This window comes from Pleurodeles waltl, chromosome 3_1 (assembly GCF_031143425.1).
Source record: "Pleurodeles waltl isolate 20211129_DDA chromosome 3_1, aPleWal1.hap1.20221129, whole genome shotgun sequence".
NCBI classification, from domain to species: domain Eukaryota; kingdom Metazoa; phylum Chordata; class Amphibia; order Caudata; family Salamandridae; genus Pleurodeles; species Pleurodeles waltl.
The window spans coordinates 272,150,281-272,164,736 of NC_090440.1; the positions used below are offsets into that span (position 1 = coordinate 272,150,281).

At 47.5% G+C, this 14,456-nt stretch overlaps 1 protein-coding gene across 1 annotated transcript in view; it reads right to left on the reverse strand.

Moving 5' to 3' along the window:
• Window positions 1-14,456, reverse strand: part of LRRC49 (leucine rich repeat containing 49) — a 447,480-nt gene that overhangs the window by 416,318 nt on the left and 16,706 nt on the right. The window contains exon 2 of the mRNA XM_069222363.1: window positions 7,353-7,415. Within this exon, the coding sequence (XP_069078464.1) occupies window positions 7,353-7,415 (63 nt within the window). The remainder of the gene's footprint in view (window positions 1-7,352; window positions 7,416-14,456) is intronic.

A 14,456-nucleotide genomic window follows, 5' to 3' on the forward strand; every position in this document is an offset into this window, starting at 1 on the left:
TAACAAGGTGTTTGAGTGTCTTGAAAGAACGTGCTGATTGAGGGAAGAAGCGCAGGTAAGGTGGCCTCTACTGTTGCACATATCACACACACACACCAGCAATTTTGTGGCTGTCTACGTAGGCTAGTGTTTTAGAGCAACAGGTTAGCCAATAGCAGAGATGGCATCTTGATGGATGACTGCTGCTGACGTCGTCACTCGGGTTATAGAGGACAGCTCTGACATAGGATCAGAGACTGAGACAGCAGATACTGAGACAGCATCTGAGGGATAGGACAATGGCGCAGACTCTGGGAGTGATTTTTCAGTTGGAGGAGTCCCATTGGATAACTCCTTCCAGTAAATTGTGAGGGAGGTGATGAGGGCAGTCCTGTCGTCCCTTCGCAAGCACAGTCTGTGCAACGGGGCAATAGTGGGTTAGCCCAACCCAGAGAGCAGGCGAATGCAAGGGCAAGCACAGAGAGGGTGCTCTCTTGGGAGCTCCCCAATTTAGTTCAGCCCCAAATTCCACTGCCCAAATTGTATTGTGGAGACATCAAAATTATTTATCACAAAACAAACTGGTTTTGTAAGGCAGGCACATGTGTTTTTGGTCCTGGGTTGGGCGGCCATTTAGGGAAACATACTAAACCCAAACATTTCTGGAAACTAAACATCCGGGGGAGTCCACAGAGGTGTGACTTGTGTGGCTTCCCCAAAGTTTTCTTACCCAGAATACCCTGAAAAGCTGAAATGTTGAATAAAAACTCTATTTTTCTTGCATTTCTGTCACACAAAACTACAGGAATATGCTGCGATCCACAAAATTCCTACCACCCAGTGATTCCTCACCTGTCCTGATAAGAACACTACCCCACTTGAGTGCCTATACCTAGTGCCTGCATAAGGAATGGATCACCCCAGGGTCAACAGTTGCCTCATGTAAGTACCAACATTGACCGTTGTGTGATCTATTCCTGTCGGGGGCACTAGACCTAGCCACACAAGTGAGGTACCATTTGTATCGGGAGACTTGGGGGAATGCTGGGTGGAAGGAAATTTGTGGCTCCTCTCAGATTCCAGAACTTTCTATCACTGAAATGTGAGGAAAAAGTGTTTTTTTTTCCAAATAATGAGGTTAGCAAAGGATTCTGGGTAACAGAACCTGATCACAGCCTCACAAGTCACCCCATCCAGGATTCCCCTAGGTGTCTAGTTTTCAAAAATGCACAGGTTTGGTAGGTTTCCCTAGGTGCCAGCTGAGCTAGAGGCCAAAATCCACAGCTAGGCACTTTGCAAAAAAACAGCTCTGTTTTCTTTGTGAAAATGTGATGTGTCTACGTTGAGTTTTGGGGCATTTCCTGTTGCAGGCGCTAGGCCTACCCCCACAACTGAGGTACCATTTTTATCGGGAGACTTGGGGGAACGCTGGGTGCAAGGTAATTTGTGGCTCCTCTCAGATTCCAGAACTTTCTGTCACCGAAATTTGAGGAAAAAGTTTTTTTTGGGCCACATTTTGAGTTTTGCAAAGGATTCTGGGTAACAGAACCCGATCAGAGCCCCACAAGTCACCCCATCTTGGATTCCCCTATGTGTCTAGTTTTCAAAACTGTGCAGGTTTGCTAGGTTTCCCTAGGTGCCAGCTGAGCTAGAGGCCAAAATCCACAGCTAGGCACTTTGCAAAAAACAGCTCTGTTTTCTCTGTGAAAATGTGATGTGTCCACGTTGTGTTTTGGGGCATTTCCTGTCGTGGGCACTAGGCCTACCCCCACAAGTGAGGTATCATTTTTATCAGGAGACTTGGTGGAACCCAGGGTGGAAGGAAATTTGTGGCTCCTCTCAGATTCCAGAACTTTCTGTCACCGAAATGTGAGGAAAAAGTTTTTTTTTGGCCTCATTGTGAGGTTTGCAAAGGATTCTGGGTAACAGAACCTGATCAGAGCCCCACAAGTCAGCCCATCCTGGAACCCCCTATGTGTCTAGTTTTTAAAAATGTGCAGGTTTGGTAGGGATCCCTAGGTGCCGGCTGAGCTAGAGGCCAAAATCTACAGCTAGGCACTTTGCAAAAAACACGTCAGATTTCAATGTAAAAATGTGATGTGTCCATGTTGCCCTTCCTGTAGCGAGCATTAGGCCTACCCACGCAAGTGAGGTACCATTTTTATCATGAGACTAGGGGGAACACAGAATAGCACAACAAGTGTTATTGCCCCTTGTCTTTCTCTACATTTTTTCCTTCCAAATTTAAGACAGTGTGTAAAAAAGACATCTATTTAAGAAATGGCCTGTAATTCACATGCTGGTATGGGCACCCCGGAATTCAGAGATGGGCAAATAACCACTGCTGCTCAATACCTTATCTTATGCCTATTTTGGAAATACAAAGGTTTTCTTGATACCTATTTTTCACTCTTTATATTTCAGCAAATGAACTGCTGTATACCCGGTATAGAATGAAAACCCATTGCAAGGTGCAGCTCATTTATTGGCTCTGGGTACCTAGGGATCTTGATGAACCTACAAGCCCTATATATCCTTGCAACCAGAAGAGTCCAGCACACGTAACGGTATATTGCTTTAAAACATCTGACATTGCAGGAAAATGTTACAGAGTATAACGTGGAGAAAAATGGCTGTTTTTTTTTTAAGCTCAATTTCAATATTTTTTTACTTCAGCTGTTATTTTCTATAGGAAAACCTTGTAGGATCTACACAAATGACCCCTTGCTAAATTCAGAATTTTGTCTACCTTCCAGAAATACTTAGCTTTCCTAGATCCAGTGTCGGTTTCACACCCATTCCCGTCACTAATTAGAAGGAGGATGAAAGCACCAAAAATACTAAAAATAAGTATGTCCCAGTAAAATGCCAAAATTGTGTTGAAAAATGTGGTTTTCTGATTCAAGTCTGCCTCTTCCTGAAAGCTGGGAAGATGGTGATTTTAGCACCGCAAACCCTTTGTTGGTGCCTGTCAGACCTGACATGCCTTAGGGTGGTCACCCCTAACTTTTTGCCTGCCTCCTTCCACTTTTTGGACTCTGTTTTGCTGGCTTTTAGACTCTGCGCACTTTACCACTGCTAACCAGTGCTAAAGTGCATATGCTCTCTCCCTTTTTAAACATGGTAACTTTGGATCATACCTGATTGGACTATTTAATTTACTTATAAGTCCCTAGTAATGTGCACTATATGTGCCTAGGGCCTGTAGATTAAATGCTACTAGTGGGCCTGCAGCACTGGTTGTGCCACCCACTTAAGTAGCCCCCTTAACCTTGTCTCAGGCCTACCATTGCAAGGCATGTGTGTGCAGTTTCACTGTCACTTCGACTTGGCATTTAAAAGTACTTACCAAGCCTAGAACTCCCCTTTTCTACATAGAAGTCACCCCTAATGTGTGCCCTAGGTAACCCCTAGAGCAGGGTGCTGTGTGGGTAAAAGGCAGGACATGTACCTGTGTAGTTAAATGTCCTGGTAGTGTAAAACTCCTAAATTCGTTTTTACACTACTGTGAGGCCTGCTCCCTTCATAGGCTAACATTGGGGCTGCCCTCATACATTGTTGAAGTGGCAGCTGATGATCTGAAAGGACCAGGAAGGTCATATTTAGTATGGCCAGAATGGTAATACAAAATCCTGCTGACTGGTGAAGTTGGATTTAATATTGCTATTCTAGAAATGCCACTTTTAGAAAGTGAGCATTTCTTTGCCCTTAAATCTTTCTGTGCCTTACAATCCACGTCTGGCTGGGCTTGGTTGACAGCTCCTTGTGCATTCACTCAGACACACCCCAAACACAGGGTACTCAGCCTCACTTGCATACATCTGCATTTTGAATGGGTCTTCCTGGGCTGGGAGGGTGGAGGGCCTGCTCTCACACAAAGGACTGCCACACCCCCTACTGGGACCCTGGCAGACAGGATTGAACTGAAAGGGGACCTGGTGCACTTCTTAGCCACTCTTTGAAGTCTCCCCCACTTCAAAGGCACATTTGGGTATAAAACAGGGCCTCTGCCCTACCTCATCAGACACTTGCTGGAGAAGAAACCTGAACCAAAAACTACATCCTGCCAAGAAGAACTGCCTGGCTGCTCAAAGGACTCACCTGTCTGCTTTCCACAAAGGACTGCTGCCTTGCTGTTGGCCTGCTGCCTTGCTGAACTCTTGTCCGGCTGTAAAAGTGTTCTCCAAGGGCTTGGATAGAGCTTGCCTCCTGTTCCCTGAAGTCTCAGGACCAAAAAGACTTATTTTTTCACTTGGACGCTTCGTGCGGCGAAATTTGCGACGCACAGCTTGTTCCGCGGCGAGAAAAACGCTGATCGATGCGACGCCTTCGGGACGACCGGAACTTCGATGCACGGCCTCGCAAGGACAACGCCGCCCGACCTCCAGAGGAGAAATCGACGTGACGCCTGCCGTGAGAGCGAAACTTCGATGCACAGTCCCGCAGAACGATGCGCAGCCGGAAAACAAGCAGGAGAATCCAGGCACAGACCAGGGACATCTGGTAATCCCGGCGACCCACAGAAAGAGACTGTCCGTGCGCCGGAAAACGACGCACGACTTCTCCGCGTGAAAAATAACGACGCAAGTCCGTGTGTGCTGGGGAGAAATCGACGCACACACCATTTTTTCACGTATCTCTTCTTCTGCGGCCCTTTGCGGAGATTTTCCACTCCAAACCAGGTACTTTGTGCTTCAAAGAGACTTTGTTTGCTTTTTAAAGACTTGAGACACGTTCTATCACTTTTCATTGATATCTTTACAAATTCATATTGCATCTTTATTCGTTTTGACCTACAATTATCCTGATAAATATCATATATTTTTCTAAACACTGTGTGGTGTATTTTTGTGGTGCTATATTGTGGTATTGTATGATTTATTGCACAAATACTTTACACATTGTTTTCTAAATTAAGCCTGACTGCTCGTGCCAAGCTACCAGAGGGTGGGCACAGGCTAAGTTTGGATTGTGTGTGACTTACCCTGACTAGAGTGAGGGTTCTTGCTTGGACAGAGGGTAACCTGACTGCCAACCAAAAACCCCATTTCTAACAGTGCCATTTTAAGGGGAAAAATCACAAGCCTTCTTCGGCAGCCCTTCTTCCCCATTTTTTTGAAAAAAACAACACTTTAGGTGTATTTTGGCTAATTTCTTGGTCTCCTCCAGGGGAATCCGAAACTCTGGGTACCTTTAGAATACCTAGGACGTTGCAAAAAAAAAGGACGCAAATTTGGCGTGGATAGCTTATGTGGACAAAAAGTTATGAAGTTATGGAGGCCTAAGCGCGAACTACCCCAAATAGCCAAAAAAGGGCTCAGCACGGGGGGGAAGGCCCCGCAGCTAAGAGGTTAATAATAAATAAAGCAAGTCAGTGGGCTTTAATCTGAACATAACATGACTATGTCTTCTCTGCCGAAAGAGTCCCATCAAATAAGTTAGGCAGACACAAAGAATACGGGACACTAACAAACTCTCCTTCAGAATTACCAAGCGTTCACTGTGGCTGGAGCTAAAAAAAGATAAAGAAAGATAAAAAAAATCCTGTTGTATTTGTCGTATAATTCAAAATGCAAAGTTTATTTCTATGGTGTTTGTCATTGAGATCACAATGTTTAGATCCCATATTTCAATTATCGGAGATTTGTTTGTCAGAGTTCACAATGTAAACTCCCTTCCTATTGAATATGTAATTGAGTTCACAATAGAAAACAACTTCGTACAGACTTTGCAAAGTAGTACAATAAACAAAACCCCTTCTACGACTTGCGTCAGAGGGCTTGTAATGTAAAACCCATTCCTACTATATTGGCAATGGGGGTCAGTCCCTTCTTACCGTACTTCACGTGGGGTCTGTTTTAAGAATGCCTCTATAGATTATAAGGGATGGAACAACCTTTTAGTCAGACTAACAACTAACACAGCTTTCAAACCCCCAGAAGATTGTGCAGCTTGGGATGGCAATTTTTGAGCCAAAAAAAGCAAAATCTGCTGCCTGAAACCTTAACATTTGCTGTAGGTTTGAGGTAGGAAGAAAATGTGCCTGCCACAAAAATACAGCACAACCGGAGTGCTGTCACTGCTGTGAATGTCTATGTCACAATCTGTAACCTTGCAGAGTCTCCAGTAGCACATTGCCTCCAAATGGAGGACGTCTGATGCCACAAGAGTGCAGGTACCAATATGAAACCTGCTCTTTCTGGCATCAGATAACCTGTATTCCTTGCAGTCTGCGGGTCAGCGGGAGAGGAGTGAGGGGCACAGAAGCAGCGGTGAGAGGCATAATAGTCTGGGAAGCAGGGTAGGAAGGCCAAATAAGTCATGGGAGAGAGGGACAAAAGAGGAGTCACAGCGTAGCAGGGGATTGGGTGGTGGCAGGGCAGAGGGGATGTGGCCAAATGCCCTTGGGCCATGTTCGTGCTATATAAGAAAATACAAAATTCAATTACAGACTTGGGGGAGGAGGGGTCTTAAGAGTGAACAGGAGATAGGGCTGTGGGGGTAAGGGAGAGAAGTGCAAAGTACAGTGGAGGATGTTGTGATAAGAGTGAGGATCAAGCACCTGCAGAGCCAGCATGGCATGGGACGTAGGCCAATTGTACAGGAGGGGTCTCTGCGCATTTCAATGGCAGGCAACAGAGGAAGTTAATACACTACTGCCTGCTAGCCTGTCGCTCACCCTCCTTTTACTGGTGCAGCGGCAGCGCAGAGCCAGTAAAGATAGGGTAAAATGCGTTTTTTAATTCAAATTTTGCGGTCACTTTTGTAGAAATCACCGAATTTTTACAAAAGTGCTAATTTCACAATTTTTGCGAATCACAATACCCCGGGGTCTGAACTGTGACATACAGAACTGAATGGTATAATCAAAATCCCCTCACACTTCATAATACACAGTAATATAAATGTGTGAACTAAAGACTGAAATCCACAAAACAAACATACAGTCGGTTCTTCATTCAAAAGGGTGTATTAATTATAGGCCACGCGTGTAATTTAGCAGCAATGCTTGGTAACCTGAACTCGACTAGTATTTGTGTGTCCATTCTTCTAAGAATCTTCACATCTGCTTAGAAACGCAAAACCGCCACCATGTATCGGTAAGATGAGGGTGCTTTAAACTACCCTTTCGTTTCCATAAATGCCCACTCAACGAAGGATCGTGGTATTTTCTAAATTATGTGTGTTAGTAACAGGAAAAGATGTATGTATATGTATTTTGTAATATTAATTTAACAAAGTTAACCAATAAAATCTCTCTGACACATGACGTAGCACAATTAAAAACTATTATACAAGAACAGGGTAAAATATGAAATATGATTTTTGGTAGAAGAGTATTAGTTCTGTATTATGTTGCTTCCTGTGCTTACCTGCTTGTTTCTCTCAGTTACAGCGGATGCCTGAAGAACCAGCTGCAATCCATAATTGTTGGCCTACAAAAATAGATGTATGGGGTTACATCAAGAATTTACACAAATGAAATAAAGAACATATCACACTAATGTACTGTCAAAAAACCGTATATCTTTTGTGAACTGATGTTAATGTGATCAACTGCAATTGTTTAAAATTATTCTTATTGACTTCACAAAAAACTTTAGCCGTTCATCCAATCAATCAATCAATCAATCATTAAATTTATAAAGCGCGCTATGTACCCGTTAGGGTTTCAAGGCGCTGGAGGGGGGGGGGGCAGCTGCTATCGGTCGAAGAGCTATGTCTTGAGGAGTCTCCTGAAGGTGAGGAGGTCCTGGGTCTGGCGCAGGGAGGTCGGGAGGGAGTGCCAGGTCTTGGCGGCGAGGTAGGAGAAGGATCTGCCGCCGGAGGTCTTGCGTTGGATTCGGGGAACGATGGCGAGGGAGAGGTTGGCAGAGCGGAGTTGGCGGGAGGGGACGTAGAAGTTGAGTCTGTTGTTCAGGTAGGCGGGTCCGGCGTTGTGTAGTGCTTTGTGCGCGTGGGTGAGAAGTTTAAAGGTGGGATGGCAATTTTTGGATCCTCTTGTCCACGGGGAGACAGTGGAGGTCCTTCAGGTGGTGGGAGATGTGGCATCGGCGAGGTATGTTGAGGATCAGGCGGGCGGATGCGCTCTGGATGCGTTGGATGTCTTTTGCTGGGATGCCTGTGTAGAGTGCATTGCCGTAGTCAAGTCTGCTACTGACGAGGGCCTGGGTCACCGTTTTTCCGGTTTCCGTCGGGATCCACTTGTAGATTCTACGGAGCATGCAGAGGGTGTTGAAGCAGGAGGAGGAGACTGTGTTGACCTGTTTGGACATGGTGAGAGCGGAGTCGAGGATGAAGCCGAGGTTGCGTGCGTGGTTGGCTGGAGTAGGTGGGGGTCCCAGCGCAGTGGGCCACCAGGAGTCGTCCCAGGCCGAGGGGGAGCGTCCGAGGATGAGGATGTCCGTCTTATCGGAGTTTAGTTTCAGGTGGCTGTTTCTCATCCACTCGGCGATGGATTTCAATCCCTCGTGGAGGTTGGCTTTGGCGGTGTGTGGATCTTTAGTAAGGGAGAGGATGAGCTGGGTATCGTCGGCGTAGGAGAGGATGCTGAGGTTGTGTTGTAGGGCCAGTTGTGCGAGGGGTGCCATGTAGACGTTGAACAGCGTTGGGCTTAGCGAGGAGCCTTGGGGGACGCCGCAGATGAGGTTGGTGGCTTCGGAGCGGAAGGGTGAGAGTCGGACTCTATGGGTTCTGCCGGAGAGAAAAGAGGAGATCCGGTTGAGGGCTTTGTCTTGTATTCCGGCTTTGTGGAGACGAGTTAGTAGGGTGCGGTGGCAGACCGTATCGAAGGCCGCGGATAGGTCTAGGAGGATGAGGGCTGAAGTTTTGCCGTTGTCCATTTGTTGTCTGATGTCCTCTGTGGCGGTGAGGAGTGCAGTCTTGGTGCTGTGGTTGCGTCTGAATCCGGATTGGGAGGGGTCTAGGATGGAGTTGTCTTCAAGGTAGTGGGTGAGCTGGGCGTTGAAGATCTTCTCGATGACCTTCGCTGGGAAGGGGAGGAGGGAGATTGGGCGGAAGTTTTTGAGGTCGTTGAGGTCAGCCTTGGGTTTCTTGAGGAGGGCTTGGATATCGGCGTGCTTCCAGCTGTCCGGAAAGGTCGCGGTATCGAAGGATAGGTTGGTGATCTTACGAAGTTGGGGGGCGATGGTGGAGCCGGCTTTGTTGTAGACGTGGTGTGGGCAGGGGTCTGAGGGGGATCCTGAGTGGATGGAGTTCATGGTCTTTCAGGTTTCGGCGTCGTCCACGTGGGTCCAGGTGGTGAGGCGGTCGGTGTAGGAGGAGTTGTCGGGGGTGGGGTCTGGCGGAGGTGTGGTGTTGAGGCTGTCGTGGATGGCAGCGATTTTCTGGTAGAAAAAGGTGGAGAGTGCGTCGCAGAGTTTCTGGGATGGTGGGACGTCGTTGACGTTGGCGCTGGGGTTGGAGAGCTCCTTCACGATGCAGAAGAGCTCCTTGATGTCGTGTGCGTTGTTGTTTAGGCGTTCTGTGAAGTGGGAGCGTTTGGCGAGTTGGATAAGTTGGTGGTGCTTGCGGGTGGCTTCCTTGTGGGTTGCCAGGCTGTCGGGTGTGCGCTCGAGAAGCCATTTTTTCTTGAGTTTCTGGCAGGTGCGTTTGGAGGTGATCAGTTTGTCTGTGAACCAGGCTGCTTTTTTCTTTTCTTGGTTGACGGTGGGCCTCTTGAGTGGTGCGAGGGTGTTGGCGCAGTTGAGGATCCACTGTTGGAGGTTGATGGCGGCGAAGTCCGGGTCGGTGGGGTCGGTCGGTGGGTTCTTGGCGAGGGTGCTGGTTAGTTGGTCTTCGGTGACTTTGCCCCAGCGGCGGTAGTGGGGTGCGGTGGTGTTCGGTGTTTTTCTTGAATGTGAAGTGGACGCAGTGGTAGTCGGTCCAGTGGAGTTCGGTGGTGTGGCCGAAGGAGATGTGGTTGCTTGCAGTGAAGAGTGGGTCTAGGGTGTGACCGGCGATGTGGGTGGGTGTGTTGACCAGTTGTCTGAGTCCGAGGTTGGAGAGGTTGGTGGTCAGTGATGCGGTGTTGGCGTCGTCGTTGTTCTCCAGGAGGAAGTTGAGGTCTCCAAGGAGGATTTAGTCCGTTGAGGCGAGGGCGTGGGTGCTTGCGAGGTCGGAAATGGTGTCACTGAAGGGGGCTCTTGGTCCTGGAGGTCGGTATATGAGAGTTCCTCTGAGGGTAGTGTTGGGGTCCGTGTGGATCTGGAAGTGAAGGTGTCCAGCTGTCTTGAGGGTGTCGTCCGTGTGGGTGTGGATCTTGAGGGTGGATTTGTGGACGATGGCTGTTCCTCCACCGATTCCGTTGGTGCGATCTCTTCTGGTGATCTTGTAGCCGTCAGGGATGGCGATGGCGATGTCTGGGGCCGAGGAGTCGTTCCACCAGGTTTCGGTCAGGAAGGCTACGTCTGGGGCGGTGGTGTCGAGCAGGTCCCAGAGCTCGATAATGTGTTTTCGTGCGGAGCGTGTGTTGAGGAGGATGCAGTGGAGGTGGTTGGTGTTGGTTGTTGCAGGCTTCGTTGTTCTGTTGCAGGTGCGGCAGGAGAAGGGTCCTTTGGTGTGCTTCGGAGTGGCCTGGAAGCAGGCTGTGGAGGAGCCAGGGTTAAGGGCGAGGAGTTCACTGGCCGAGTAGCGAAGGCTGGTTGTGCGGGGGCGTGCGGACCAGGGGGGGTGGGGCGGGGTGCGGTCCAGGCGCGGAAGGGCGCAGACGAGCTTGCCTCTGGCGCGCCTCCGGCGTGTCAGCGGCACGGACGCGCAGCGCCAGCCATTAAGGAGGGAGGGGGGAGGGAGGAGCAGCTGGGAGGCGGGAGGGAGCGGCGAATGGGGGTGCGAGGGGGGTGGGGCCGCAGGGAGGCAGCGGCAGGGGAAGCGGCAAGGGGGAGCGCCTAAGGGGCGAAAACCAGGATAAACAAGGCACAAAATGACAAAAGTAAGGCACAAGTTAAAAACAGTCACAAAATACGGTAAATGGCACAAAATACAATCGGAATACAGCAATCAGAAGGGGCACAAATGGGGGCAGGAGCGCAAGGAGGCAAGGCGCTGAAAAGTAGAAAAACACTTACAGATACGGCGAAAATCGGCAGAAAACACACGGGTCTTTCAAAGCTTACCAGAGCCCACTAGACACCAGGGATGAGGCGCAGGAGGATGCCTGCGGGTGGAGGAGGGCCTCGAACACGCTAGCAGCAGCGTGGGCGGGGGTCAGGGGCACGAGACAGCAAGGTGGTGCCGCGGACGTGGGGGGCGAGCTCTAGACCAAAAACAGGTCAGTACACATTATCATAATCAACCAAGTACCGAACAATGTTTCATTTTGAACATTCGGTTGTCTAAGCCCTATTTTAATCCTTCGTTAGTTTATAAAGTCCGTACAGTGTGGTCCCATATGACCTGCATATGGAAGACGTTAGCCAGTACATGCATTCTGTAGATGTAAGGCAGAATTTCTACACAGGAAAATCAATGAATGCAAATTTGTAACAAAGAACAGAACCCTCACCGGCCTGCCTCAAACATTAGACATATATTTAAGAGTACTGCAGCATATGTGCACCAGCTCCTCCCCCACCCCACCCAGCCCAGCCCAGCACCCCCTCAGAAGACCAGCAGTCTCCTCACCTACGAATTTATGAAGCAAGAGCAAAACGTGGTCACCTGCAACTGATAACAGATAACTGGCCCAAATATACTAATTAATTAATACATACATTGTATTATTCTTATCAACCCATTTTAAATGGCCATGGTTATTAAAGGTCCTAGCAATCTTGTGTCCTGATACAGGGGAAAAATATATTATAATTCACTAAGAACTTTCTTGATTATATAAAAGAAAGATGCCAGAGGTTGGGTTCCATAATATGGTCATGGAACTCCGAGGTGATTTGCAATATCCTTTTAATGTATGGCAGAGAACATTTTATTTCTTGTAACACATGGTCCCAGTCATTCCCAGTCACCAAAAAAACTTAACCATTGGTCGCTTTTTAAACCTTGTCTAAAGACAGCTTTAGTTGTCTAGCCAGCCTGTTTCCCAGAAATATCATACAAAAATACACACGTATAAAGGGACGCCCAAACAACACTATTACACCATTGGACTGTTGACAGGTCACTCAAATTTTACTCCCTACCACCCCAGCGGAAGGTGTAAAGAAGGTATAATTGAGCAGACCAACCCACTCAAGCCACTGGATCCCTTGACTGCATTTTGACTTTGCATACGTAAACAAACACCTAAAAGATAATGCCCCCAAACCAGACATTTTGTCACTTGTACTTCCCAATGACTGATAGTCCCTGTGTATTGTAGGGTTACAGCAACTATTTAACTATTTTCATAACTCTCATGACATTTTTTGTAAATTACAATGTTAACTCCACACTATAAACTAAATTTGGTATATTTATTTATCCTACTGAAAATGAGCACAAGTCATTAGAATAGCTAAAATGTATATGCCAAGTTTAGGTTGAGACCACATACCCCCATAGGACATATCTCACATTTCAAAGCTTACACCCACTGAAACAAACAGCCATAAACAGCCATAATAAGATATCTAACTGCACTTGTACTTACCAGTGAATAAAAGATCCTATAAAAAGTAGGATGTGATCACAAACTTAAAAAATATAACAAATGTATTGAGATCTGTAATTTTGACTTGGTAGAAGGCATGTGACAAACAGTGATCGCTAGTGCCTCCATATAATAGGTTTTTACAAGTGTTCTATAGTAATCAAGACATTTATTGAAAGTTGTGATATTGATTCATTAGCATATATGAGCACTGCCATACTTACTTATCCGATTGAAATCAAGCATTTTTTCTTCAGCCCCCCGCCAGCAAATGCATAGTCGACTTCTTCTCACATCACACTCTCGCTTCTACAGACTACATCCTTCTCTGCAACCTCAATTTCCACCTGGATAACCACAGCAACCTCAACACCTCATTCCTAACTAAAGAATCTCCTAGACCTCTTAGTTGCCTTCAGCACCGATTCCCACCACACCCTCTGTGCAAAACTCCACAATGCTGCCATCCACCGCAAAGCCCTGGAATGGATCCTCACCGGCCAAACCCAGAGAGTCAGGCTCCCACCGTTCACATTCAAACCTACAGAGATCAGCTACGGCGTCCCCCAAGGCTCCTCCCTGAGCCCTACCCTCTTCAAAATCTACATGGCCTCGCTAGCAGACATCGTCAGAAACCACAGATTCAACATTTTCTCCTATGCTGACGACACTCAGCTGGATCCCCTCCCTCACTGACAAACTACTTCCACAACGGGATAGAGGCAGTCACCACCTGGCCTCAAGCTCAACTCCAGCAAGACAGAAGCCCTCATTTTGGGCACCACCCCCCCTGCCTGGGACAACTTCTGGTGCCCCGCAGTGCTCAAAGCCCCCCTCCACACCGACAGACCACGCATGTAACCCCAGCATCATCCTCAACTCCTCACTCACCATGAACCATCAAGTCAATGCCGTCTCATCTGCCTGCTTGCACATGCTCTGCCTGCTGCGAACGATTTTCAAGTGGAGCTATGTCAACACACTCTATCCCGGCACCTCTTTGAAGCGCCAAAAGAAGCTGCAAAGAATCCAGAACGCCACCGCTAGACTTCTCCTGGACGTCTCTTGCCGCAGCCACATCTCCACGCACCTGAGAGACCTCTACTGGCTCCCGCTTAGTAAAAGAATCACCTTCACGCTCCTCACGCACACCTCAAAGGCCCTCCACAACATCAGACCTCCATACCTCAACCACCACTGCGTCTTCCACATGCCCACCAGACAACTCTGTTCCGCTCACGTGACCCTGGCCACCATCCCGTAAGACCACAGCCAGAGGAAGATTCTTCTCCTACCTCGCCACTAAGACCTGGAACTCTCTTCCTCTTCATATCAGGCAATCACCCTCTCTTCCTCAATACAGGAAGGACCTCAAGACCTGGCTCTTCGACTGAAGCGGCCATCCAGTGCTTCGACTGAGCTGCAGAACCCCCCACCTCCAAGGGCCTTGAGACCCGAACGGGTGATTAGTTATGTTCTATAAGAATCTTGATTGATTGATTAAGAGTAACAAAAGTGTATATGTACATTTTTATGTTGAATCCATACCCGTTAACATGGGTTATTGCAGCTTTGTGACAGACATGTTGAGCAGTTTCTTCTGACTTGGATGGAACATCTAGTAAAGTTCTGAAGGGTTAAACTCTTGTTAAAGAATTCACACTGTTTCTTCTGATATTAAAGGACATCTAATAATTACTTGAGTTACTGTAGTTAAGTGAAAGGCCAGACCCATTGGCTTTCCCAATTCTTGTCCCTTCGAGTGAATGTGTTGAGCTGTATATATGTTGTATGAATGTGATATCTGCAGTGCAAAATAATATAGCAATATACAGGTCAGAATTTGTTTCAAAAACATATGCACTTAAATATACGCTGCTGAAGTTTATAA